Source organism: Henckelia pumila, unplaced genomic scaffold (assembly GCF_033568475.1).
Source record: "Henckelia pumila isolate YLH828 unplaced genomic scaffold, ASM3356847v2 CTG_198:::fragment_1, whole genome shotgun sequence".
Classification (NCBI taxonomy): domain Eukaryota; kingdom Viridiplantae; phylum Streptophyta; class Magnoliopsida; order Lamiales; family Gesneriaceae; genus Henckelia; species Henckelia pumila.
The window spans coordinates 76,023-102,798 of record NW_027331773.1 but is presented as its reverse complement, the minus strand read 5'-3'; the positions used below and the strand labels follow the sequence as shown (position 1 = coordinate 102,798).

Sequence of the window (26,776 nt, the reverse complement as noted above, 5' to 3'; positions counted from 1 at the left end):
TACCAAGATATCATCGATGAACACAACCACGAATTTATCCAAGATATCGCGGAAGACCATATTCATCAAATCCATATAAACAGCTGGAGCATTCGTCAAACCAAATGGCATTACTAAAAACTCATAGTGCACATACCGTATACGAAATGCAGTCTTAGAGATATCCTCCTCTCTAACTCGCAACTGGTGGTATCCTGACCGCAGATCAATCTTTGAATAGACTGAAGTTCCCTGAAACTGATCTAACAGATCATCTATCTGCGGAAGAGGATACTTATTCTTCACTGTTACTTGATTCAGCTGTCGATAGTCTATACACAGACACATCAAACCATCCTTCTTCTTGACAAATAGTACTGGGGCTCCCATGGTGAAACACTGGGTCGAATATAGCCCTTATCAAGAAGATCCTGCAACTGCTTCTTGCAATTCTCTCATCTCAGAAGGAGCTAATCGATAAGGAGCTCTGGAAATTGGCGCTGTTCTTGGCAACAACTCTATGCCAAACTCGATCTCTAGCACAGGTGGTAAACCTAGAATCTCGTCTGAAAACACATCTGGGAACTTGCGGACCACCTGTATCTCCTGAATGTCTGGTCCCTCCAAAGATGCATCAATGGCATAGATAAGGTAGCCTTTCCCGCCAGACTCTAAAGCACGCCGGGCTTTTAGAGCAGAAATCACTGGCATCGGGGGTCGCGCTCCCTCACCATAGAAATACCACGCCTCACCATCATCGGGACGAAACTGGACGAATCTCTGGTAGCAATCTACTACAACCCTGTAGGTAGTCAGAAAGTCTATCCCAATGATACAATCAAAGTCATCCAAGCCAAGATCATCAGGTTAGCACTCAGCTGATATCCCTCAAATCCAAAATGCCAACCCATCACTAGACGCTTAGCTAAAACCTCCTGACCCATCTAAGTCGAAACAAACTAGCAATACGTCTAAAGGAATATAAGGCAGTCTAAATTTATTAGCAAAACCGTGATGATATGAACAAATGAGAAGCACCAGTATCGATCAGAACACATGCAGGAAAATCACATAAACTAAAGGTATCTCAATCATAAGATCTCTTTCCACCTCTGCATACTCCTGGATTCAACGCAAAAGACTTGCCCCTGGGCACGTGGTCGCAAAGAGGAATGACCTTTGGAAGAAGTCTGAGAATGTTGTCGCTGTGACTGTTGGCGTGGCTAGCGTGGCTGCTGTGACTGTTGCTGCTAGAACTGCGGCTGCTGATGAACCGTAGCCTGAGAACTGCCAACATTCCCTGAACCACTCGCTGCCCCCATAAAGTTAAGACATTCCTTCTTCATATGACCCATGTATCCACAAAGAAAATAGGCACGGACACAAGAACACTGTCTTGGAAGATGCCTCTGCCTACACTGCTGGAAACCACTCAACTTCTGGCTACCGAAACGATGTACTCCACCAGATCTTGAAGAAGAAGAAGAAGTGTCACCCTGTTTCTTAAAAGACTGGGCTCGCGGACCCAAAGAACTAGTCGCTTCTGGAAAGCAAAGGCCTGTTCCTCCGAATGCTGTCCTCTGCTTGGCAACAACGGCTTACCAATCCCTTATAGGTCATGTCACTCCCAACAGCCACGAGTTGATGAATCTCAGGGTTGAGACCCTGAAGGAAGAGATCATATTTCGCCTCTGAACTGGTAGCAAGGTGTGGGCAGAAGGGTAGAAGATCAAAGAACTTCTACTGGTACTCACTAATGGTGCATCGTACCCCATCGCAAACTCAACAACTCACATCGCCTTCGCCTGTCAAAGAGCTGGAGGAAAATACATCTTCTCAAAAACTGAAGGGAAATCGGTCCAAGTAGCCACTCCTCGAGCTGCCACAATCGGTGTGGAAATAGACCTCCACCACTTCTTGGCTTGACCCTCCAAGAGAAAACCAAGTGTCTCCATTTTTCTGCTCCATCAGTGCAATGGTACTCCTAAAGAAGTTCCTCCATTTTCTCTATCCAATCCTCAGCAACCTCTAGAGTCTCGTCACCCGCCAATGGCTTAGGACTCATGCATAAATCTATGCATGCTAAATCTTCTACGTTCCTCTCGGTGTCCTCGATGGTGCCTACGATCGTCTCCATTGCCCCAGCTTCCACCTCCGCTGTCATGGTGTTGGGATCGGTTCTCTTGTGCCCGAAAATGCAGCGGAAGTTTATAATTTGAAGGAAAAACCGAGCACATGTGTAGCATTCAAAAACATTAAACATCCATAGGGTGTTTAAGAAAATTTTTTACCTATCAATATCAAAAGTTTGATTTATGGCTCCAACCAAGTTGTGAACAACTTAGCTCTTGAACAATGGTAGATATTATCTACAAGAATTCCAAGAGCACACCTTGCTCAAATGGATTCAAGAATCCAAGAACACACCTTGTTCGAAATTGGACTCCTCTTCAAATTAGGTCCCACGACTAGTCAAACTAGATCCACTCTAAATATGCACTAAAATATGTAGAGAATTTTTTATTGAGAATTTCTTTGCCTTTTCTCCCCAAGATGAAAGACAAAAAATTGGAAAATAATATATGTATGTGTTCGGCCACCATGAGAGAATGAGAGGAGGAATATTGCTTGTCTTAGTACTTAAAAATTATATTATGACAAAAGAAAAAGCATGTATAGAAAAAGTTAAATCATGCATAGAAAAGTGTGCATCTTATCATTTATCCTTTCATATTCACTCTCTCTCATATATTGTATGTATTTATATGTCAAACATATAACATACATAGCTCATGAACTTAATATTTAATTAATTATCAAACTCAAACTCATTTAAGTTTAATTAATTAATTAAATCTAACTTGAACTCATTCAAGCCCACTAGTAAAATAATTATTCAACACTATCTCTATTTGGGCTCTACAAGACACAATAGTGTTTAATTAATCCAACACTTGAATTAAGTTAATTATTTGAACTCTACAAGACCCACTAAGATTTAATTAATTCAACACTTGAATTAATTTAATTAAGTCATAATAATAGTTTTGTAAATCACATTTACAAAAAACTAATTATTTATTCAAGTCAACTTTTAATCTTGGAACACATTCACAAATTAAAAGTTACTATCCTATTTATTCTCCTTTAGAAGTCGTACTTCTAATTTATCTCACTTATAAACTCTTTTATAAGTCGTTCAACACATTGAACTAATTTTATTCTCAATGGGTTCTAGAAAGCTAGTACTTGTGTGACCCTCAATGGTTCAATGATACAACTAGCAGTGAGTTCACATCTTCCATGTGATTCAGGATCAACAAGTCCCTTATATGAGCATACCCTATATAGCTCCATTCTTATTTTATCAACTCCTTGATAATTAAAACGTCAAAAAACTCAAGTCTGATGGTATCCAACCAATCATGTTAAACGTCTAGCAGCATCGCTTACATGACTCCCTAGGTATCAAATGATAGTCCTGCAAGAACCATTCAATTATGGTTACCGTATAGTACGGTCCCTTCAACTCGTATATCCTTACCGATTCGACAACCATTGGTTTGTCGAGAGTTGTCATTGAATCGATAACTATGTGTCATGTCGTAGTTTCATCAAAGGTGTAATTCAAGAAACCCTTTCTTAATTACCACCTACTCTGATCAGAAGATTTTCAAGCTACATATGCATGTGATCACATAGGATATCCATACTCGAAGGTAAGCGGTGAATCCCCGACTACAATGCATCGACTCCTATATGTTTGGACACAACACAATTGCCACATGATGACCCCAGTTGAGTCGGTAAACAAGTCAAAGTGAAGCGCTAGCATATAGATTCTCCATGTTGTGCCGGGTCATAAAGACTAATGGTGTACAACCATAAACTAGGACATTTCCACTCGATAAGTGAGAACCAATTGGAAAGTCCTTTAGGGAGGGTTGTTCAGTACACTCTACAAAGATCATCTATCTGCATGTTTGGACATCACCATGCCCCCTAGAAACGTGGTACTCAAATCGCAGATACTAGTTTCAAGCTCGAACAACCTTTATCCTTCTTTGTGGCGGCTGAATCGACTAGGAACATTTTAGAATATATAGTATTCTAAATATGAGTTTCATGATAGTCATCACATAACCATCTCATATTCTTTCTACTATTTGTATATTTAAGGGCTTTATCTATGTAACTAGCATGAGTATACAGATAAAGGTGTGCCAAATTAAATAATGTAAAATATTATTAAAATAAAGATTGTCATACAAGAGGTATCTCAAGGACCATCGGCCAACAATTGGCTTGACGAGCACCTACTCTAACACATGGCTCTCATCGTAGTCTGCCATTTTGTCAAAGGATAACAAATATTATTCCAATCCGCTTTAATAATTTCAATTGCAATGCGCTTTGATACCAATAAATATAGTGACCCAATACAAATCCACTACATAATCAGAGTTTAAATAACGCATGCAATAATTAACTGAAGCGTAAAATCGTATAATTAAAATACAATGAATCCAATCGACAGAATACAACCGATAATCATAAATTTGTGCATAAAATCTGTTATACAACCAAATAGAATTTAGGGTACCAATTCTCTAACCACTACACTCACTTGGTAGCGCTGACACCGGCCTCACTCCTGGTGCGAACCTCCTGGACCGTCAAGCCTCAAACCTGCCCCGCCACAAGGTAATCCCAAAATCACCAAACACAGGGGCGTGAGCGACTAAGCTCAATACGAAAACAAAGATATATAAAATATATGTAGAACATAAATGATTTTAAAACCCTAGTAAAATAGTTTGCTCACGGGCGCCAAATGAATACACAGTACCGTGCCAGAGTGCGACTCTGCAGGGTACTCGTATATTCACCTATCATTGTATCGTCTACCCCACCGTCGCGGCGTCTCCCAGTGATAGACAAAATGTGAGACCTCAGTTCTAAACAACTAATCTCGGATTAAACAATTAATAAAGCATACAATAATCCAAGGTCCAAACAATAAATAAAATTTTTCTTTTTTTTAAAGGCCTCATGCGCGCAGGCCACGCTTCCAGAGCCTAAGCAGAAGACTCGTTCGCGCGTGGGCCATCGCACCAGAACCCTGGAAATGCACCCCGCGCTCACGCGAGGTACCATCTCGCGCGCGCGCGGGTAGCCTGGCAGAAATGCTCAGCCTAAAAAATAAATAAATCTTCCCGCACTCTTTTCGACATGCATTCAAATACAAACACAAAACGGGGTGTAGAGAATACACGCAATATCAAATCTCAATACCAAAGCATGCTTTCATTAAAATACCTATGATCAACATAAAGTCTCGATCGATAGAAGTTCTAAACATGCTTCGTTCCAAGTTATACAACTCCGAAATACAAACGATTTCGAATACAAAACATAACAAGTTTGAATACAATCTGAGTTCGATTATATATTCGACTTCTACAACAACAAGGCCTCACTCTATCAACTCGACCACCTAGACATGCGATTTCTGACTCAATCCTGACCCACATATCGCCAAGCACACATACAAAGACAAGACCAACAGCCGGATAATCCGGTGAGAATAATATTCCCAGTAACAAGACTAGCATGCAATATCAGATAAGCATCTCAAAATGAAATACATCAACTTCAAGATATTCAAATATCAACCATACAATTCCAAGAGAAATTAAAATGAAATGCATGTCTTTAAAACTCTGGGATTATCAAGTCCAAATAATCAAGAATTTGCGGCTCTGATTTTGGGATACCGAGGATGAGATCACGTAAACAACTCACCAACTTTTCCGATCGAGGTGGTGCTACGTATCTCCATCCTCTAGACTTTGGTGCAACTATAAGGAGTATGCTGACACTAAACGAACCTCTACGCCTAGGCCACTCGCTTAAAGCCCCAAAAATGTCTATCATAAAAGGGTCGTTCTGCCCGCTGAAATCAAGGATTTGGCTCAAGATGAATGTAATGCAAATCATAACTCATTCAATAAATTCAAGTAATTCAATTAACATGCAAGTATGTGATTTATTCGGAACACTCGAATAAAGTCGGATTCGAGTTACTCGTTTCATTCCAGTCTAAGTCGTCTTATACATCTTTCAAACATCGATGCTCCAACCTGGAAACAACAACAATTCCTCACCCAAGATTCATTCTAATATCCTATATCGATAAAAGAAAGTCGATACTATACCGGCTGAAATCTTCAAAACGATTTCAACTCCGGAAACTTCGCAACTCAACGGCCTTCGAACGAATCTGCAAAAGAAGTAATAAAGGCCCAAGATCACTATCGACATTCGAACACAACTAAAAACAACTCAAATCAATTCAAACCAAACTATAGCCCAAAAACTCAAACCGGCGGCATAACGACTATATTCTGATAAACCGGAAACGCAGACAGCATAATATCAATCCAATAAACTCAAATCAACCAACATTCAACCAAAAAAATCTGATTCCAACAAATCACAAAACTCACTTTTTCAAAAATCACTTCAAAAATCATAAAAAATCCGAACGACGCTCTATTTCAAAACCGACAGAGAATAAACGATCAGAACTCTGCCCAAGAACAACATACTCGAAACTCAATCGATTCTAACAACATCCAAAAAAATAGAATGTAACTGATCGGAGAAATACTTACGATAGAATGAAGCTCTCGCAGCCGTGATCGCTAAACTGCCTTCAGAAATAATTTCTAACGGACGGATCGAGCTCGGACTGAAATCCCAAAGCTTGGAAGCTCACATTGGTTCTTCAATGGAAGGAGGGAGAGGCGAGAGAGAGGAAGGAGGAAGACTGAATGGACTAAGTCAAAGGGCCAAGGATAATATAACAAAATCCATTTTTGTGTTTTAGTCCCTAAAAATTCCGAAAATAACAAAATATACCCTGATCAAAAACAAGTCAGCTCTTGAACTATGTAATCTCTGATTATCTCAATAAAGTCAATTAAAATAAATACGGGGCATTACAATTCTCCCCCTCTAAGAAAAGATTTTGTCCTCGAAATCAAACAACGGTTCCAACACGAACTCTGTCTCTCAAATTACTCCTTCAAGTTCGTCAATCAAAAGTTGACTCATTCTCCTCAGAGTATTTTCCTATGCTCAGACACAAATCGAACCATCTCTGGTTCCAACTCAAGGCATAACATCTAAAGTTCGACTCGTCCTGACCTGGCTGTCCGTCGTTCTGAGGATATCGAACTGAAATAAGTTGCAATCAGGCAACAAAAATCACATCGAAGTTCTTGCCGAAAGAACGATTGCATCAAGGATCTCTGTCTAAACTGACAGACTTCGGTAAAACATGACATCCGACGGCCTCTTGAAAAAATATCAATCTTCTGGTCCTGACAGAAAGTCATTCTATACGGAATACGGTAGCATATTTCATCACTTGGTCAATCAAAATCAGATAGTAGATAAAATAAGAACAGCTTAAAACATCAGTTGTTGCATACAATTCCTCAGATAAAGATTCGCAGTCAGAAATCTCATACAATCTAATCTTCTTCTCTGCCTCCAAATCAGTTTCGTCTGCGAAAAAAATTACTCCAACTCCTAAGATTAGAAAAGATAGCGGAAATCTCCTCATAAGACAATAGATAACAGATCTTCTAATCAATAAGATCGCTGCGAGCTCAAGTCCACATTCAGACATTGAGTCTCGAGCGTCTTCAGCCGTCTCGATGTCTAGATTAAAGCGTGATTCCTCTGAATAAGAATACATCCCCAAAATCTCGATAAGAAGAATGCCAAGTACTGAAAGATCACCAGTATCGAAAATCAGTATACTGGAGCGCTGATCGACAGAATTTCCATCACCAGATCATAAAATCGAGGAAGATAACTCGATCCAAATAGAATTCATACATCGAAGAATAGCATACAACTGCTCGGGCACCACAATCTGTTATAACGATTCTCAAAGCTCTTAATGATCAGTACAATTCTTATTCCAAAAAGATAAGAAATCATCGATAAGAATTTCTAGTCCCAACTAATTCTTCTGAAAGATCCGGTTAATAGAAAGATTAACAACACTACAAGGAGTGTTCGTCGACCCGATAAAATTTAAGAAGCACGATAAACAATAAATAGATTCTTCAATAAGAAGGCAAGAGACTCACCCTTATCTATCAGTCAATAAGAGTAGGAAAAACAAAATCAAACGTTTACCTGTTATGTCATTCTCGGGTGCAGTTTGAGTCTGCGGATCCTCAGACAGAGCAAAAACTCGTGTCTACTGTCTGGGAGGCTGGTTCGCATACTGATTAACTTCCTGTCTATTCTACACTTGAAGTTGGAAAGTGTGGGACCGTAGACGCTTGCCGTTGAGGCTAAGCTGACGGTCTCGAAGAACTTCCACTATGTGCTTGCTCAGGGACACGCTGAGGACACGCTCTAGCAAAGTGCCCCGCCTGGTTACAGATATAGCAGCTTCCAAAAATACCTCTACACTGATCACTGAGTGACTGTTAGAGTAGGTGTCCGTCGAGCCAATGTGTTGGCCGATGGTCCTTGAGAGAACTCTTGTATGACAATCTTTATTTTAATAACATTTGACATTATTTAATTTGGCACATCTTTATCTTTATACTCATGCAAGCTGCATAGATAAAGCCCTTGAATATACAAATAGTAGAAAGAATATGAGATGGTCATGTGATGACTATCATGAAACTCATATTTTGAATACTGTATATTCTAAACTGTTCCTAGTCGATTCAGCCGCCATAAAGAAGGATAAAGGCCGCTCGAGCTTGAGACTAGTATTTGCGATGTGAGTATCATGTTTCATTGGTAGGGGACATGGAGATGTCCAAGCATGCAAATAGGTGCTCCTTGTAGAGTGCAATGAACAACCCTCCCTAAAGGATTTTCCAAGTGGTTCTCACTTATCGAGTGGAGAAGTCCTAGTTTATGGTTGTACACCATTAGTCCTTATAACCCGGGACAACATGGAGACTCTATATGCTAGTGCTTCACTTTGACTTGTTTACCGACTCATCTGGGGTCATCAGGTGGTAATGTTGGGTGTTGTGACGAAACATATAGGAGTCAATGCATTGTAGTCGGGGATTCACTGCTTACATACTGGTATGGATATCCTATGTTATATCATGCATACGTAGTTTGAAATCTCTGATCAGAGTAAGTGTAATTAAGAAAGGAGTTTCTTGAATTACATTTTCGATGCAACTACGGCATGACACATAGTTATTGATTCAATGACAACTCTCGATAAACCAATGGTTGTCGAATCGGTCGGGATATATGAGTTGAAGGGACCGTACTGTATGCTAACCATAATTGATTGGTTCTTGCAGGCACTATCATTTGATACCTAGGGAGTCATGTAAGCGATGCTGCTAGACGTTTACATGACTGGTTGGGTACTATCAGACTTGAGTTTTCTGACGTTCTTATTATCAATGTGTTGATCAATAAGAATGGAGCTATATATAGGGTATGCTCATATAAGGAACTTGTTGATCCCGAATCGCATGGAGATGTGAACCCACTGCTAGTTGTATCAGTGAACACACAAGTACTAGCTTTCTAGATCCCGTTGAGATTAAAATAAGTTCAATGTGTTGAACAACTTATAAAGGAGTTTATAAGTAAAATAAATTAGAAGTTTGACTTCTAAATTGGAGAACGAATGGAATAAGTAACTTTTAATTTGTGAATGTGTTCCAAGATTAAAAGTTGACTTAAAATAATTAGTTTATGAAAATGGTGATTTTCTAAATTATTATTTTGAACTTAGTTAATTAATTCAAGTGTTGAATTAATTTAACACTAGTTGACATTTTAATGTACAAATAATTAAACACTATTGAGTCTTGTAAAGCTCAAATAAAATAGTGTTATATAATTATTGTTACTAGTGTACTTGAATGAGTTCAAGTTGAATTTAATTAATTGATTAAACTTAAATGGATTTAGGTTTAATATTTAATTAAAATAAGTTCAAAATACCATTTAAATATATATATTTATATATATATATATAAGCGTGTATATATATATATATATATATGTATGTGTATGATGGAATTTGAAGGGTTGGAAGATTGGATGCAATTTTCTATGCAAGTCATGCATTGTTCTATGCATGGTTTTAATTGTATCTAATCAATTCTTCTCCATTAATATAATATACACACAAACACAATTCCATTCCATTCCTACCTTAGTGGCCGAACACCCTCTCTATATTTTCTCCAAAAATTTTCTTTCATTTTTGAGGGAGATGAAAATGATATCTCAATGCTAAATTCTCTAAATATTCTAGTGCATATTTAGAGCGGATTTAGATCGTCTATTCGTGGACCTAATTCGGAGGCTCGAAGTGTATCCATTTTGAGCAAGGAGTGCTCTTGGAAGCTTGTAGATTGAGTCTACCTTTTTCAAGAGCCTAGTTGTTTATCAACTTGGTTGGAGCCATAAATCAATCTTTGAGATTGATAGGTAAAATTCTAAACACCCTATGGTTGTTTGAGTTTTTGAATACTACACAAGTGCTCGGATTTCTTTTATTAAAAATTTTATATTTCCGCTGCGTTTCCGAGCACGAGTTAACCGATCCCCTTCAGTGGTATCAGAGCCTAGGTTACTCTTTTGTGTAGTATTTGTTGGATATTATGTTGAGGTCAATTTCTAACCGCATGAGAAAATCAAGATTTATCAATTTTGGGCTGTTTTTATAAATATTTTTTTTATGGTTTCGAGCAGCCCATAGGCTGCCCGAAGGTGTCCTAGGGGCAGCCGTGGGCATCCCCATATTTTTAATAAAAAAAAATATAAAAAAATTTGGCCGGAATCCGGCGACGGAGTTTTGGTGACGGCTATGACGACTTGAGTTTTTCAAAAGGTGTTTTGAAATATCATGTGTCATAGGCCCTAAATTGTTAAATATATTATAGTTGATTTTTATGAAAAATTAAACTTTATAATATGTGATTTTTCTCATAAAATAAATAGTTAAAGTGTGACTTTGATTATTTATAGTAAATTGTGATTTACAAGAAATTCAATTATAAATAAATTAATTTGAAAGTAAACAAAGGTGTTTGTTTATTTTGTTAATTTATTTTATAATTGTGGTGGTTAGTGATTGGACCAAGATATATAATATTTGATCAATTGATTATTGAGATAATTAATTGATGGTGTATGATATGTGATATTGTGAATGAAGGATGATTAAAAGCCCAAGACCAATTTGCTAGGTGTATGCTAGGATATTTTGTGTTGAATGGTTGTAATAATTATCAAATTACAAAGTGGGCTTGGTTTATGGCCCGTTCCCACCCCATGAGATGTATCCCTATTTGTCATGGATATTTTCATGTAAAATATTTGATAGCGGAAGTTCAAGATTGGAAGATGGTGAGCCATGATGAATTATGAAGATCCAAGACATGTAAATATTAAAAGCTTATGTAATTGTTGCATTTGCATCCCATGCATTCCCTAGGAATTGGACCTAGGCCCGTGTTTGGCTCACACGGGCCAAATAGTTTTTGGGGCGATTGATCATCCTTATTAATTAGTATGTGCGTTATTATTTTATAATAACAAAGTTGCATGAATCCGGCAAACATACGATCAAACATGGCGATCTTTATAATTAATGATGAGACCTTTTTCAAAATTAAAAAACCCTCATTTTGAATTAGATTCAAAATTTATATCAAGCCCGAAAAGGGGAATTATAAATGTGTTTATAATTTCCATGTCTTCCATCGACAATGGATACATGACGAACGCTACCCGTATTCAATACTCGGCTCATATTATTGGGGGGGTTTTGGATGCCGGAAAGCTGTGACATCCATTGACATGGTGATGTGAACTACGTGAAACTCCCATGACTTCGGCTCATATTATTGGGGGAACTCATGGCGACCGTCCATTAAGGTTCGATATCGATGGGTAAGGCTTGACACGTAAAGATGAACGACGTCATTTTATTGGGTCCTAATCAAGCATGAGACAAAAGTTTACGTAAGGGTTGCACGGAGATGCAATTGGAAACTACCTTTTAGAAATTATGATTGGCTGATATTATTCGGGATCGTAATTGGCTAATTGGACCTTCTACTGAGGAAAGGAGTTTCCCGTTTTTACTAGAGGGTAGTAAAAATGTCAAAAATAGTAGGAGTAAATATTTATAAAGTTAAAGTCCACACTTTAATCTTATTGAATATTTTAAAATAGTCATTGACATTTATCTGTTATTATTTTTCAGTACAAGTTTTGACAATGTCATCAATTCGCAATCCGCTATCTACTATACTCGACAAACATTTATTGACCGGTCCAAATTACCTTGAATGGCTAAGAAATTTGAAAATCGTCTTGAACTCGGAGAGGATTGCATACACACTTGATGAGTCGCCCCCTGATACGGCTCCGACTGATTGTAGCCTTGAGGAGCTACAGACTTACAAGGATTGGTGTGACCATGACTTGAAAGCCAAGTGTTATATGCAGGCTTCTATGAATGATGAGCTTCAGCGATGTTTTGAGAGTGCAAAGCATGCTGCTGACATTCATTTGCATCTCAAAGAACTCTTTGGTGAACAAACACGCCCAATTCGACATGCGATTGTCAAGGAGCTAATCACTTTGCGCATGCGAGATGGGGCTTTGGTCCATGAGCATGGCCTGAAGTTGACTGGGCTCGTGGAGAAACTCGTTAGCATGGATCTTGTGCTACCAACTGAGTTGACCACAGACGTGTTGCTCTTGTCACTGCCTAGCTCATTTGATCCTTTTGTGGTGAATTTCAACATGAACAGGTTAGATCCAACCCTTGAGGAGTTGGTTAACATGCTTGTTACGTTTGAATCCACAATCAAGAAAGAGAATTCGGTTCTTTATGTGGGATCTTCATCTGGTTCAAAGAATAGACCACATGGGAAGGGAAAGAAGCGTTCCTTCCATGCTCCCAAAAAGAACGTTCCCTTGAAGAGGCAAGCTCCGACTCCCGTTGTGGTAGCCACACCAGTTAAGGCTAACAAGATTAATGACGTCTGTCATCACTGTAAGAAACCTGGACATTGGAAACGTAATTGCAAGGAATATCTTGACCAGAATGGTTCTGGAAAAGGTATGTTCTACATTGAAGTAAACATTTCACTTAACTCTTCTTCTTGGGTATTGGATACCGGCTGTGGCTCACATCTCTGTAATGATTTGCAGGTGATGGCAAGAAGTAGGAGACTTAGAGATGGTGAGACCTTCTTAAGGATGGGCAATGGGGCAAGAGTTGCAGCCAAAGCTATTGGAGATGTTTACTTATTGTTGGACAATGATTTTAAATTATGTTTGAGAGATGTTTTGTTTGTACCAGATTTGGTGAAAAACATTGTTTCCATTTCTATGCTTGATAAAGATGGATATTCTTGTTTATTTGGCAAAGGTGTTTGCAATATTTACAAGAATGAATGTTTTTAATTGGTACAGGACAATTGGAAAAATGATCTCTATAATTTAAAATTGAAAGATATTCCTATGTATAATGTCCAAGAGATATCAACAACATCCAAAAGAAAACAGATACTCTAAATCCAGCACACTTATGGCATGCTCGATTAGGTCATATATCTTTTAAAAGGATGAACAAGCTAGTGGGAGAAGGCATGTTTGATATGTCTGATATTAATTCTCTTACTACTTGTGAACCCTGTCTAAAAGGAAAGATGACCAAAATTCCCTTTAAGGGCCATGTGGAGCGAGCCAAGGGACTGTTGGATTTGATCCATACAGATGTGTGTGGTCCACTTAGCATCACCACTAAGCACGGACATTCTTACTTCATTACCTTTACCGATGACTTCTCTAGGTATGGGTATGTGTATTTGATGAAATACAAATCTGAAGCTTTTGAAAAGTTCAAAGAATTCAGAAATGAAGTAGAAAAAAAATTTGGACGAAGCATCAAGGCACTTCGATTGGATCGAGGTGGTGAGTACTTGAGTACTGAATTCCAAGAGTATCTTAGGGAGAATGGGATTCTCTCAGAGTGGACTCCTCCTGGTACACCTCAGTTGAATGGTGTTTCAGAACGTCGTAATCAAACTTTGATGGACATGGTTCGGTCTATGATGGGGTTCACGGAGTTGCCGCCATACTTTTGGGGATATGCACTTGAGACAGCGGCACTGTTGTTGAACAATGTCCATTCAAAGGCAGTTGATAAGACACCATATGAGATATGGATGGGAAAATCTCCAAAGTATTCTTATCTAAGAATATGGGGATGCCCTGCTTATGTGAAGCAGATAGTGGGAGATAAATTGGATGCTCGATCCATTTTATGCTACTTCGTGGGATATCCAAGGAATTCGGTTGGATATTATTTCTATCATCCAAAAGAAACAAAAGTGTTTGTTTCTAAGAATGCAACCTTCTTGGAGAAGGAATTTCTATTGGATAGAAAATGGGAGATGATAGAACTCGAAGAAGTTCGAGAAACACCCACGATTGTGGAACCCACACCCGAACAGCCAAGAGAGGAGATACAAGCTCCTAGAAGATCCGAGAGGATCTCAAGACCACCTATGAGGTATGGTCTGCTTCTTGAAGAGGGCCAAGATGAGCCTGACCATGGATGTGATCCAAGGACCTTCAAGGAAGCATTGTCTGATGCCGATTCATCCAAGTGGCTTGAAGCTACGGAATCTGAGATGAATTCCATGTATTCGAACCAAGTGTGGAATCTTGTGGATCCACCTAAAGGAATTGTTCCTATAAGGTGTAAATGGATTTACAAGAGGAAGCTTGGGACGGATGGGAAGGTTCTGACCTTCAAGGCTCGATTGGTGGCAAAAGGTTATACTCAAAGGCAAGGAGTTGACTTTGAAGAAACTTTTTCTCCAGTCGCAATGTTCAAGTCCATAAGGATATTGCTTGCCATTGCCGCATGGTATGACTATGAAATATGGCAGATGGATGTGAAGACAACTTTTCTTAATGGGGATATTAAGGAAGAAATTTACATGTCTCAACCTGAAGGGTTCACATCTATCGGAAGTGAGCATAAAGTATGCAAACTTCAGAGATCTATCTATGGTCTCAAACAGGCATCTAGGAGCTGGAACCTCAGATTTGATGGTACAATCAAAGAGTTTGGGTTTACTAAGAATCCTGAGGAACCATGTGTGTATAAGAAGGTCAGTGGGAGTGCTGTGACATTCCTGGTACTTTATGTTGATGACATTCTACTCATTGGGAATGATGTAGGAATGTTGCAATCAACTAAAGTATGGTTATCGAGTAAGTTCTCGATGAAGGACTTGGGTGAAGCATCTTTTGTATTGGGAATACAAATCTATCGGGATAGATCGAAAAGATTGCTTGGTCTCACCCAGTCCACATACATTGATACCATCGTGAAGAGGTTCTCGATGGATGAGTCTAAGAGAGGACATCTACCAATGTGTCATGGCGTGTCTCTATCCAAGTCCATGTCTCCCAAAAATGATGCAGAGATAGAGACGATGACACGCATTCCATATGCATCTGCAATTGGTAGTATCATGTATGCGATGATATCTACACGTCCTGAAGTGGCCTTTGCACTTAGTGTTACAAGTAGATATCAATCGAACCCTGGTCTTCCACACTGGAAAGCTGTGAAAGACATTCTCAAGTATTTGAGAAAGACTAAGAATATGTTCTTGGTTTATGGGGGTGGAGAGCTAAAATTGGAAGGCTATACCGACTCTAGCTTCCAAAGCGATGTTGATGATTCGAAGTCAACTTCCGGTTTTATATTCATGCTCAATGGTGCTGCTGTTTGTTGGAAGAGTTCCAAGCAAAATAGCACTGTGGATTCAACCACTGAGGCAGAATATATTGCTGCATCCGATGCTGCAAAGGAAGCTGTTTGGATTAGGAATTTCGTCCAAGAGTTGGGCGTTATTCCTAATGGAGTTGATCCAGTCCCGATGTACTGCGACAACACTGGTGCCGTTGCTCAAGCAAAAGAACCAAGGTCTCATCAAAAATCCAAACATGTACTGAGATAATACCACATCATCCGGGAAATTGTGGAACGAGGAGATGTCTTGTTAGACAGAGTCGCCTCCATAGATAATGTTGCTGATCCACTAACTAAGCCTTTACCAGGACCATTGTTCGAAAAGCATCGCGAATCAATGGGTTTGAAGAATATGGGTAGTTGGCTCTAGTGCAAGTGGGAGATTGTTAGAGTAGGTGCCCGTCGAGCCAATGTGTTGGCCGATGGTCCTTGAGAGAACTCTTGTATGACAATCTTTATTTTAATAATATTTGACATTATTTAATTTGGCACATCTTTATCTTTATACCCATGCAAGCTGCATAGATAAAGCCCTTGAATATACAAATAGTAGAAAGAATATGAGATGGTCATGTGATGACTATCATGAAACTCATATTTGGAATACTGTATATTCTAAACTGTTCCTAGTCGATTCAGCCGCCATAAAGAAGGATAAAGGCCGCTCGAGCTTGAGACTAGTATTTGCGATGTGAGTACCATGTTTCATTGGTAGGGGACATGGAGATGTCCAAGCATGCAAATAGGTGCTCCTTGTAGAGTGCACTGAACAACCCTCCCTAAAGGATTTTCCAAGTGGTTCTCACTTATCGAGTGGAGAAGTCCTAGTTTATGGTTGTACACCATTAGTCCTTATAACCCGGGACAACATGGAGACTCTATATGCTAGTGCTTCACTTTGACTTGTTTACCGACTCATCTGGGGTCATCAGGTGGCAATGTTGGGTGTTGTGACGAAACATATAGGAGTCAATGCATTGTAGTCGGGGAATCACCGCTTACCTATGGGTATGGATATCATATGTTATATCATGCATACGTAGCTTGAAATCTCTGATCAGAGTAAGTGTAATTAAGAAAGGAGTTTCTTGAATTACATTTTCGATGCAACTACGGCATGACACATAGTTATTGATTCAATGAAAACTCTCGATAAACCAATGGTTGTCGAATCGGTCGGGATATATGAGTTAAAGGGACCGTACTGTACGCTAACCATAATTGATTGGTTCTTGCAGGCACTATCATTTGATACCTAGGGAGTCATGTAAGCGATGCTGCTAGACGTTTACATGGCTGGTTGGGTACTATCAAACTTGAGTTTTCTGGCGTTCTTATTATCAATGTGTTGATCAATAATAATGGAGCTATATATAGGGTATGCTCATATAAGGGACTTGTTGATCCCGAATCACATGGAGATGTGAACCCACTGCTAGTTGTATCAGTGAACCATTGAGGGTCACACAAGTACTAGCTTTCTAGATCCCGTTGAGATTAAAATAAGTTCAATGTGTTGAACAACTTATAAAGGAGTTTATAAGTAAAATAAATTAGAAGTTTGACTTCTAAATTGGAGAACTTATGGAATAAGTAACTTTTAATTTGTGAATGTGTTCCAAGATTAAAAGTTGACTTAAAATAATTAGTTTATGAAAATGGTGATTTTCTAAACTATTATTTTGAACTTAGTTAATTAATTCAAGTGTTGAATTAATTTAACACTAGTTGACATTTTAATGTACAAATAATTAAACACTATTGAGTCTTGTAGAGCTCAAATAAAATAGTGTTATATAATTATTGTTACTAGTGTACTTGAATGAGTTCAAGTTGAATTTAATTAATTGATTAAACTTAAATGGGTTTAGATTTAATATTTAATTAAAATAAGTTCAAAATACCATTTAAATATATATATTTATATATATATATAAGCGTGTATATATATATATATATAATATATATATATGTATGTGTATGATGGAATTTGAAGGGTTGGAAGATTGGATGAAATTTTCCATGCAAGTCATGCATTGTTCTATGCATGGTTTTAATTGTATCTAATCAATTCTTCTCCATTAATATAATATACACACAAACACAATTCCATTCTACCTTTGGAGAAGTGGCCGAACACCCTCTCTATATTTTCTCCAAAATTTTTCTTTCATTTTTGAGGGAGATGAAAATGATATCTCAATGCTAAATTCTCTAAATATTCTAGTGCATATTTAGAGCGGATTTAGATCGTCTATTCGTGGACCTAATTCGGAGGCTCGAAGTGTCGAATCCATTTTGAGCAAGGAGTGCTCTTGGAAGCTTGTAGATTGAGTCTACCTTTTTCAAGAGCCTAGTTGTTTATCAACTTGGTTGGAGCCATAAATCAATCTTTGAGATTGATAGGTAAAATTCTAAACACCCTATTGTTGTTTGAGTTTTTGAATACTACACAAGTGCTCGGATATTTTTTATTAAAAAATTTGTATTTCCGCTGCGTTTCCGGGCACGAGTTAACCGATCCCCTTCAGATGGATGTTGAACGCTTTTCTTACTACCTTCATGAAGAAGAGAAGAAGCATCAAGAGACCAAGGATGAACTAGAAACTGTAAAGGTAGAAAAAGAGAAATTGGACGAGCTAATGGGAGCTGCTATTAGGGAAGAAAATGACATTAAGAGGCGTGAGGGTGAAAAAAAACTCAAGCATCCCATGCCTAGCCCACAACAGCCACAAAGGTAGCAGTTCAAAGAGCCCAAGTACTCCAGCTACCCTGTGGTCAGCAGTCAAACCAAGGGAAATCAGTTCTCTCAACCAAGAAAAGATAAGCCAACGTGTTCAACTTGTGGATTTAGTCACTATGGTGAATGTCGCAAAAACACTTGATCGTGTTTCCGTTGTGGGAAGCTAGATCAACACATAGACTAATGTCCTCTTCTTGATGCAAGGAATGTTTCAGCAGCAGGAACAACTCAAACAAAATCAAGGAGAACATGACAAATGCATGAGTCTACGCTCTGACCCAAGAGGAGGCTGACAAATCCAATGATGTGTTAACAGGTACCATTTTAATCAATAAGATGCCTACTTATGTATTATTTGATTGTGGTTCTATACAATCATTTATGGCTTGAATATATGCTAAGAAATTAGGAGCTAAACATGATAACTTAGAGGAGCCATATAAGGTAGCAACTCTTGATAATCGAACGTTAGAAAATCACACTATTTATCGGGATGTCAACATCCAAATAGAAAATCACGAATTCAAGTTAAATTTCATCCAACTAAACATGGTGGAATTTGATGTAATTCTTGGAATGGATTGGTTTGCCAAGAATCATGCCAAGTTGATTGTCATGAAAAGACAGCAGTTCTCAAAACTCCAAACCAAGATGAAATCATATTTCATGGCAAGGTGAAAGAGCAAAAGACACTTCTTTCTGCTTCTCAAACATGGAAAGCTTTGTAAATAGGAGAAGAGTTTTACTTTATGATGATCAGTGAAGTTAAGAAGGAAGCCGAAGTTAGATTGGAGGACATCACAGTGGTTAAGGAATTTTTGGATCTGAGGAATTTCCTGGAGATACCCTTGACCGAGAGATCAAGTTGGAAATCAACTTAACACCCAGGGCAGAACCAATTTCGAAGGCACCATATAGGATGGCGCCAGCAGAACTGAAAGAACTCAAGGAAAAACTTCAAGAGTTATTGGATAAGAAACAAATACGGCCAAGTGCATCACCTTGTGGGGGCACCTGTATTATTTGTTAAAAATAATGATGGAAGCATAAGATTATGTATTGACTACCGAGAGCTGAATAAAATCATAATCAAGAACAAGTACCTGCTTCCAAGGATTGATGACCTTTCTAAAAGATTGACTTGAGATCAGGATAACACAAACTTAAGATTAAGGCTGAGGACATTCCGAAAACAGCCTTCAGAACTCAATATGGGCATTAAGAATTTACAGTGATACCTTTTGGCTTGACAAATGCACCAGCATCATTCATGAATTTGATGAATCGGGTGTTTAAGCCATTTATGTACAAGTTTGTGGTAGTCTTTATTGACGACATTCTTGTATACTCCCCAAGCAAGGAGGATCATGACAATAACCTATGAATGACTCTACAGACTCTAAGGGAAAATAAACTTTTCGCCAAGTTCAAAAAGTGTGAATTTTTGCTAGAAAGTGTGACTTTCTTGGGTCATATTATATCTGCTGAGGGGATATCAGTCGATCCTACAAAGGTTAAAGCCATCATGGAATGGACAAGACCAAAGTCAATGACATAATTCCGGAGTTTCCAATGGCTAGCAGGATACTATCGAAAGTTTTTCAAAGGATTTTCAACGATGGCAGTACCACTCACCAAGCTCACTCAAAAGAATTCTAAGTTCATATGGAATGAGGAATGAGAGAAGTGTTTTGAGACACTGAAGGAAAAGTTATCAACCACTCCCATTTTGGCACAACCTACAAAAGGAAAGAATTCCACAATTTACAATGACACGTCAAAACAAGGACTTGGTTGCGTCCTTATGCAAGAGGGGAGAGTGATTGCATACGCATCAAAATTGAGTCATACGTGAAGACTCACATTTGACTCATACCTCTATGGAGTCAAATGTGAGTCTTCACGGATCATCAAAACCTTAAATATCTATTCCCACAAAAATAATTTAACATGAGACAGAGAAGGTGGATAGAACTATTGAAGGATTATGACTTGACCATCAGCTATCATCCAGGGGAAGCCAACAAAGTGGCTGATTCTTTGAGTCACAAATACATGGGGAAGATGTTCCTAGAAGCCATGACGGCCAATCAATGTTTACGTGAGAGAATTAAACTAAACCAAGATCCAGATCCTAACTTTGCTAAGATCAAATCCCAAGTCAAGGAAGGAAAGAATATTGAGCACAAACTCGATCACAGTACTATTCTTTGGATGAAGGATCTCTTGTGTGTCCCGGATATTGAAACTTTATACCACGAAGTCATGGCAGAAGCACACAAGTCGAAATTCTTCATTCACCCTGGAAGCATAAAAAATGTACAAGGACTTGAAGAAGGGATTTTGGTGGAATGGAATAAAGAGAGACCTAGCAGAATTTGTCTCTAAGTGTTTGGTGTGTGAACAAGTGAAAGCAGAACACCAGAGACCTGGTGGATAACTTCAGCCATTAGAAATACCCGAATGGAAATAAAAGCATATTTCCATGGATTTTATAGTCGGATATGGGTAATTGTGGATAGATTCACTAAATCTGCTCATTTCTTACCCCATACGCATGAACTAAAACTTAGAAAAATAAGAAAATCTATACATGGAAAACATTGTGAGGTTACATGGAGTTCCAATCAGTATTGTGTTAGATCGAGACCCAAGATTTGCCTCAAGATTTTGGAAGAATTTCCAAGAGGCAATGCGTACAAAGGTGACAATGAGCACAATGTACCATCCACAGAACGACGGGCAAACTGAAAGAACAATACAAACCCTCGAAGAAATGCTACGGGTCTCTCGCGTTGGAGCGGAGGTTTCTCCCGCTCGAGCGCGATTCAAATTCCAATAGATGGAAGAAAATGGCGCACTAGAGCGGGACTTTCTTGGGTCATATTATATCTGCTGAGGGGATATCAGTCGATCCTGCAAAGGTTAAAGCCATCATGGAATGGACAAGACCAAAGTCAATGACAAAATTCCGGAGTTTCCAATGGCTAGCAGGATACTATCGAAAGTTTTTCAAAGGATTTTCAACGATGGCAGTACCACTCACCAAGCTCACTCAAAAGAATTCTAAGTTCATATGGAATGAGGAATGTGAGAAGTGTTTTGAGACACTGAAGGAAAAGTTATCAACCACTCCCATTTTGGCACAACCTACAGAAGGAAAGAATTCCACAATTTACAATGACACGTCAAAACAAGGACTTGGTTACGTCCTTATGCAAGAGGGGAGAGTGATTGCATACGCATCAAAATTGAGTCATACGTGAAGACTCACATTTGACTCATACCTCTATGGAGTCAAATGTGAGTCTTCACGGATCGTCAAAACCTTAAATATCTATTCCCACAAAAATAATTTAACATGAGACAGAGAAGGTGGATAGAACTATTGAAGGATTATGACTTGACCATCAGCTATCATCCAGGGGAAGCCAACAAAGTGGCTGATTCTTTGAGTCACAAATACATGGGGAAGATGTTCCTAGAAGCCATGACGGCCAATCAATGTTTACGTGAGAGAATTAAACTAAACCAAGATCCAGATCCTAAATTTGCTAAGATCAAATCCCAAGTCAAGGAAGGAAAGAATATTGAGCACAAACTCGATCACAGTACTATTCTTTGGATGAAGGATCTCTTGTGTGTCCCGGATATTGAAACTTTATACCACGAAGTCATGGAAGAAGCACACAAGTCGAAATTCTTCATTCACCCTGGAAGCATAAAAAATGTACAAGGACTTGAAGAAGGGATTTTGGTGGAATGGAATAAAGAGAGACCTAGCAGAATTTGTCTCTAAGTGTTTGGTGTGTGAACAAGTGAAAGCAGAACACCAGAGACCTGGTGGATAACTTCAGCCATTAGAAATACCCGAATGGAAATGAAAGCATATTTCCATGGATTTTATAGTCGGATATGGGTAATTGTGGATAGATTCACTAAATCTGCTCATTTCTTACCCCATACGCATGAACTAAAACTTAGAAAAATAAGAAAATCTATACATGGAAAACATTGTGAGGTTACATGGAGTTCCAATCAGTATTGTGTTAGATCGAGACCCAAGATTTGCCTCAAGATTTTGGAAGAATTTCCAAGAGGCAATGCGTACAAAGGTGACAATGAGCACAATGTACCATCCACAGAACGACGGGCAAACTGAAAGAACAATACAAACCCTCGAAGAAATGCTACGGGTCTCTCGCGTTGGAGCGGAGGTTTCTCCCGCTCGAGCGCGATTCAAATTCCAATAGATGGAAGAAAATGGCGCACTAGAGCGGGACTTTCTTGGGTCATATTATATCTGCTGAGGGGATATCAGTCGATCCTGCAAAGGTTAAAGCCATCATGGAATGGACAAGACCAAAGTCAATGACAAAATTTCGGAGTTTCCAATGGCTAGCAGGATACTATCGAAAGTTTTTCAAAGGATTTTCAACGATGGCAGTACCACTCACCAAGCTCACTCAAAAGAATTCTAAGTTCATATGGAATGAGGAATGTGAGAAGTGTTTTGAGACACTGAAGGAAAAGTTATCAACCACTCCCATTTTGGCACAACCTACAGAAGGAAAGAATTCCACAATTTACAATGACACGTCAAAACAAGGACTTGGTTACGTCCTTATGCAAGAGGGGAGAGTGATTGCATACGCATCAAAATTGAGTCATACGTGAAGACTCACATTTGACTCATACCTCTATGGAGTCAAATGTGAGTCTTCACGGATCATCAAAACCTTAAATATCTATTCCCACAAAAATAATTTAACATGAGACAGAGAAGGTGGATAGAACTATTGAAGGATTATGACTTGACCATCAGCTATCATCCAGGGGAAGCCAACAAAGTGGCTGATTCTTTGAGTCACAAATACATGGGGAAGATGTTCCTAGAAGCCATGACGGCCAATCAATGTTTACGTGAGAGAATTAAACTAAACCAAGATCCAGATCCTAACTTTGCTAAGATCAAATCCCAAGTCAAGGAAGGAAAGAATATTGAGCACAAACTCGATCACAGTACTATTCTTTGGATGAAGGATCTCTTGTGTGTCCCGGATATTGAAACTTTATACCACGAAGTCATGGCAGAAGCACACAAGTCAAAATTCTTCATTCACCCTGGAAGCATAAAAAATGTACAAGGACTTGAAGAAGGTATTTTGGTGGAATGGAATGAAGAGAGACCTAGCAGAATTTGTCTCTAAGTGTTTGGTGTGTCAACAAGTGAAAGCAGAACACCAGAGACTTGGTGGATAACTTCAGCCATTAGAAATACCCGAATGGAAATGAAAGCATATTTCCATGGATTTTATAGTCGGATATGGGTAATTGTGGATAGATTCACTAAATCTGCTCATTTCTTACCCCATAAGCATGAACTAAAACTTAGAAAAATAGGAAAATCTATACATGGAAAACATTGTGAGGTTACATGGAGTTCCAATCAGTATTGTGTTAGATCGAGACCCAAGATTTGCCTCAAGATTTTGGAAGAATTTCCAAGAGGCAATGCGTACAATGGTGACAATGAGCAAAATGTACCATCCACAGAACGACGGGCAAACTGAAAGAACAATACAAACCCTCGAAGAAATGCTACGGGTCTCTCGCGTTGGAGCGGAGGTTTCTCCCGCTCGAGCGCGATTCAAATTCCAATAGATGGAAGAAAATGGCGCACTAGAGCGGGACTTTCTTGGGTCATATTATATCTGCTGAGGGGATATCAGTCGATCCTGCAAAGGTTAAAGCCATCATGGAATGGACAAGACCAAAGTCAATGACAAAATTCCGGAGTTTCCAATGGCTAGCAGGATACTATCGAAAGTTTTTCAAAGGATTTTCAACGATGGCAGTACCACTCACCAAGCTCACTCAAAAGAATTCTAAGTTCATATGGAATGAGGAATGTGAGAAGTGTTTTGAGACACTGAAGGAAAAGTTATCAACCACTCCCATTTTGGCACAACCTACAGAAGGAAAGAATTCCACAATTTACAATGACAAGTCAAAACAAGGACTTGGTTGCGTCCTTATGCAAGAGGGGAGAGTGATTGCATACGCATCAAAATTGAGTCATACGTGAAGACTCACATTTGACTCATACCTCTATGGAGTCAAATGTGAGTCTTCACGGATCATCAAAACCTTAAATATCTATTCCCACAAAAATAATTTAACATGAGACAGAGAAGGTGGATAGAACTATTGAAGGATTATGACTTGACCATCAGCTATCATCCAGGGGAAGCCAACAAAGTGGCTGATTCTTTGAGTCACAAATACACGGGGAAGATGTTCCTAGAAGCCATGACGGCCAATCAATGTTTATGTGAGAGAATTAAACTAATCCAAGATCCAGATCCTAACTTTGCTAAGATCAAATCCCAAGTCAAGGAAGGAAAGAATATTGAGCACAAACTCGATCACAGTACTATTCTTTGGATGAAGGATCTCTTGTGTGTCCTGGATATTGAAACTTTATACCATGAAGTCATGGCAGAAGCACACAAGTCAAAATTCTTCATTCACCCTGGAAGCATAAAAAATGTACAAGGACATGAAGAAGGGATTTCGGTGGAATGGAATGAAGAGAGACCTAGTAGAATTTGTCTCTAAGTGTTTGGTGTGTCAACAAGTGAAAGCAGAACACCAGAGACCTGGTGGATAACTTCAGCCATTAGAAATACCCGAATGGAAATGAAAGCATATTTCCATGGATTTTATAGTCGGATATGGGTAATTGTGGATAGATTCACTAAATCTGCTCATTTCTTACCCCATACGCATGAACTAAAACTTAGAAAAATAGGAAAATCTATACATGGAAAACATTGTGAGGTTACATGGAGTTCCAATCAGTATTGTGTAGATCGAGACCCAAGATTTGCCTCAAGATTTTGGAAGAATTTCCAAGAGGCAATGCGTACAAAGGTGACAATGAGCACAATGTACCATCCACAGAAAGACGGGCAAACTGAAAGAACAATACAAACCCTCGAAGAAATGCTACGGGTCTCTCGCGTTGGAGCGGAGGTTTCTCCCGCTCGAGCGCGATTCAAATTCCAATAGATGGAAGAAAATGGCGCACTAGAGCGGGACTTTCTCCTGCTCGAGCTCGAGCTGAATTCCAGTAGGTTGAAGAAAATGTTGCGCTCGAGCGGGACATTCTACCGCTCCAGCGCGAGTTCGTGAAAACAATATTTCGGAAGATTCCTTGTGCGGAAGGAAATCTATTATTATGGGATCCTGACACTATGAATAGAAGATTTTAACATATTTTGAGGGTTCCCAGTTCCAGTTCTTGTTAGACATCGGCGAATACTTCTCAGGTTTTGGAGTGAAGAATTCTACTTTCTTCTTTTTATTTTTAATTTTATGGTTGAAAACTTTGTTTGAGAATTATGTTTATTTGTGAATAGTTGTTTTTATTATATTGAGGCCGCGAGATTGAGCCGAACAGATTATTGTTAAACAATGGTTTTTTGTTTGGGATTTTCAGACTTTTATTTAAATTATCTTTTGTTGGATTTATATTTTGTTCTTGTTAATAATCTGGCCAATTATTTGCTTACATGATAATTTATTCTAAGTCAAAAGATTAGGAATAAATTTTGATCACTCCAACGATTGACACAAGGTTAAATCGACTAGAAATAGTATTCGATTTCATTGTGTGGCTATAGGTGAAAACTGAATTCTCATAGTTCCTAATGCATTTGAATTTGATTAGAATTAATTGGAGATAATTAATACGCCAATATTTGAAGGGACAATTTGAAATATAACCCTCTTTTACTCTTTATTTAGACTTTCGACCTTCTTAATATTTTATTTTGTAGAGTAACCCTCTAAATGAGTTTTAATTTAATATATGTCCAAACTACCCCTTATGTCATTTAATTTCAATTAGATTAATCACCTAAAATCCTTAATTTTCCCTCCTCAGATTTTTTTGCAGCCTTAGCGTGCTATTCCTTGTCTTTTTCCTGGCCTTCTTTCTTTTTTTTTATTTTTAATTATTTTTTCACTCTCAAAATTTTGCCACCTTCCACTTCTCTTTACCCATGAAAAAAAAACAACATTCCAAATCATCCACTCGGTGCAACCATTGTACGTATGTTTTTTTTTTATTTTCGTTCTTTTTTTATTTATTTAATTTTTATTCCTTTGTT

General features: G+C 38.6%; 3 protein-coding genes across 3 annotated transcripts; all 3 read left to right on the top strand.

Moving 5' to 3' along the window:
- Positions 1-21,628: 21,628 nt before the first annotated feature.
- LOC140870701 (uncharacterized) lies at positions 21,629-22,398 on the top strand. Its single transcript, XM_073273090.1, has 2 exons — positions 21,629-21,829; positions 21,970-22,398. The coding sequence occupies exons 1-2, from the start codon at positions 21,629-21,631 to the stop codon at positions 22,396-22,398; spliced, it is 630 nt and encodes a 209-aa protein (XP_073129191.1).
- Positions 22,399-23,039: 641 nt separating this feature from the next.
- Positions 23,040-24,263, top strand: LOC140870700 (uncharacterized). The gene is made up of 3 exons (XM_073273089.1): positions 23,040-23,240; positions 23,381-23,759; positions 24,064-24,263. The coding sequence occupies exons 1-3, from the start codon at positions 23,040-23,042 to the stop codon at positions 24,261-24,263; spliced, it is 780 nt and encodes a 259-aa protein (XP_073129190.1).
- A 187-nt stretch (positions 24,264-24,450) lies between these two features.
- Positions 24,451-25,220, top strand: LOC140870699 (uncharacterized). Its single transcript, XM_073273088.1, has 2 exons — positions 24,451-24,651; positions 24,792-25,220. The coding sequence occupies exons 1-2, from the start codon at positions 24,451-24,453 to the stop codon at positions 25,218-25,220; spliced, it is 630 nt and encodes a 209-aa protein (XP_073129189.1).
- Positions 25,221-26,776: the final 1,556 nt, after the last annotated feature.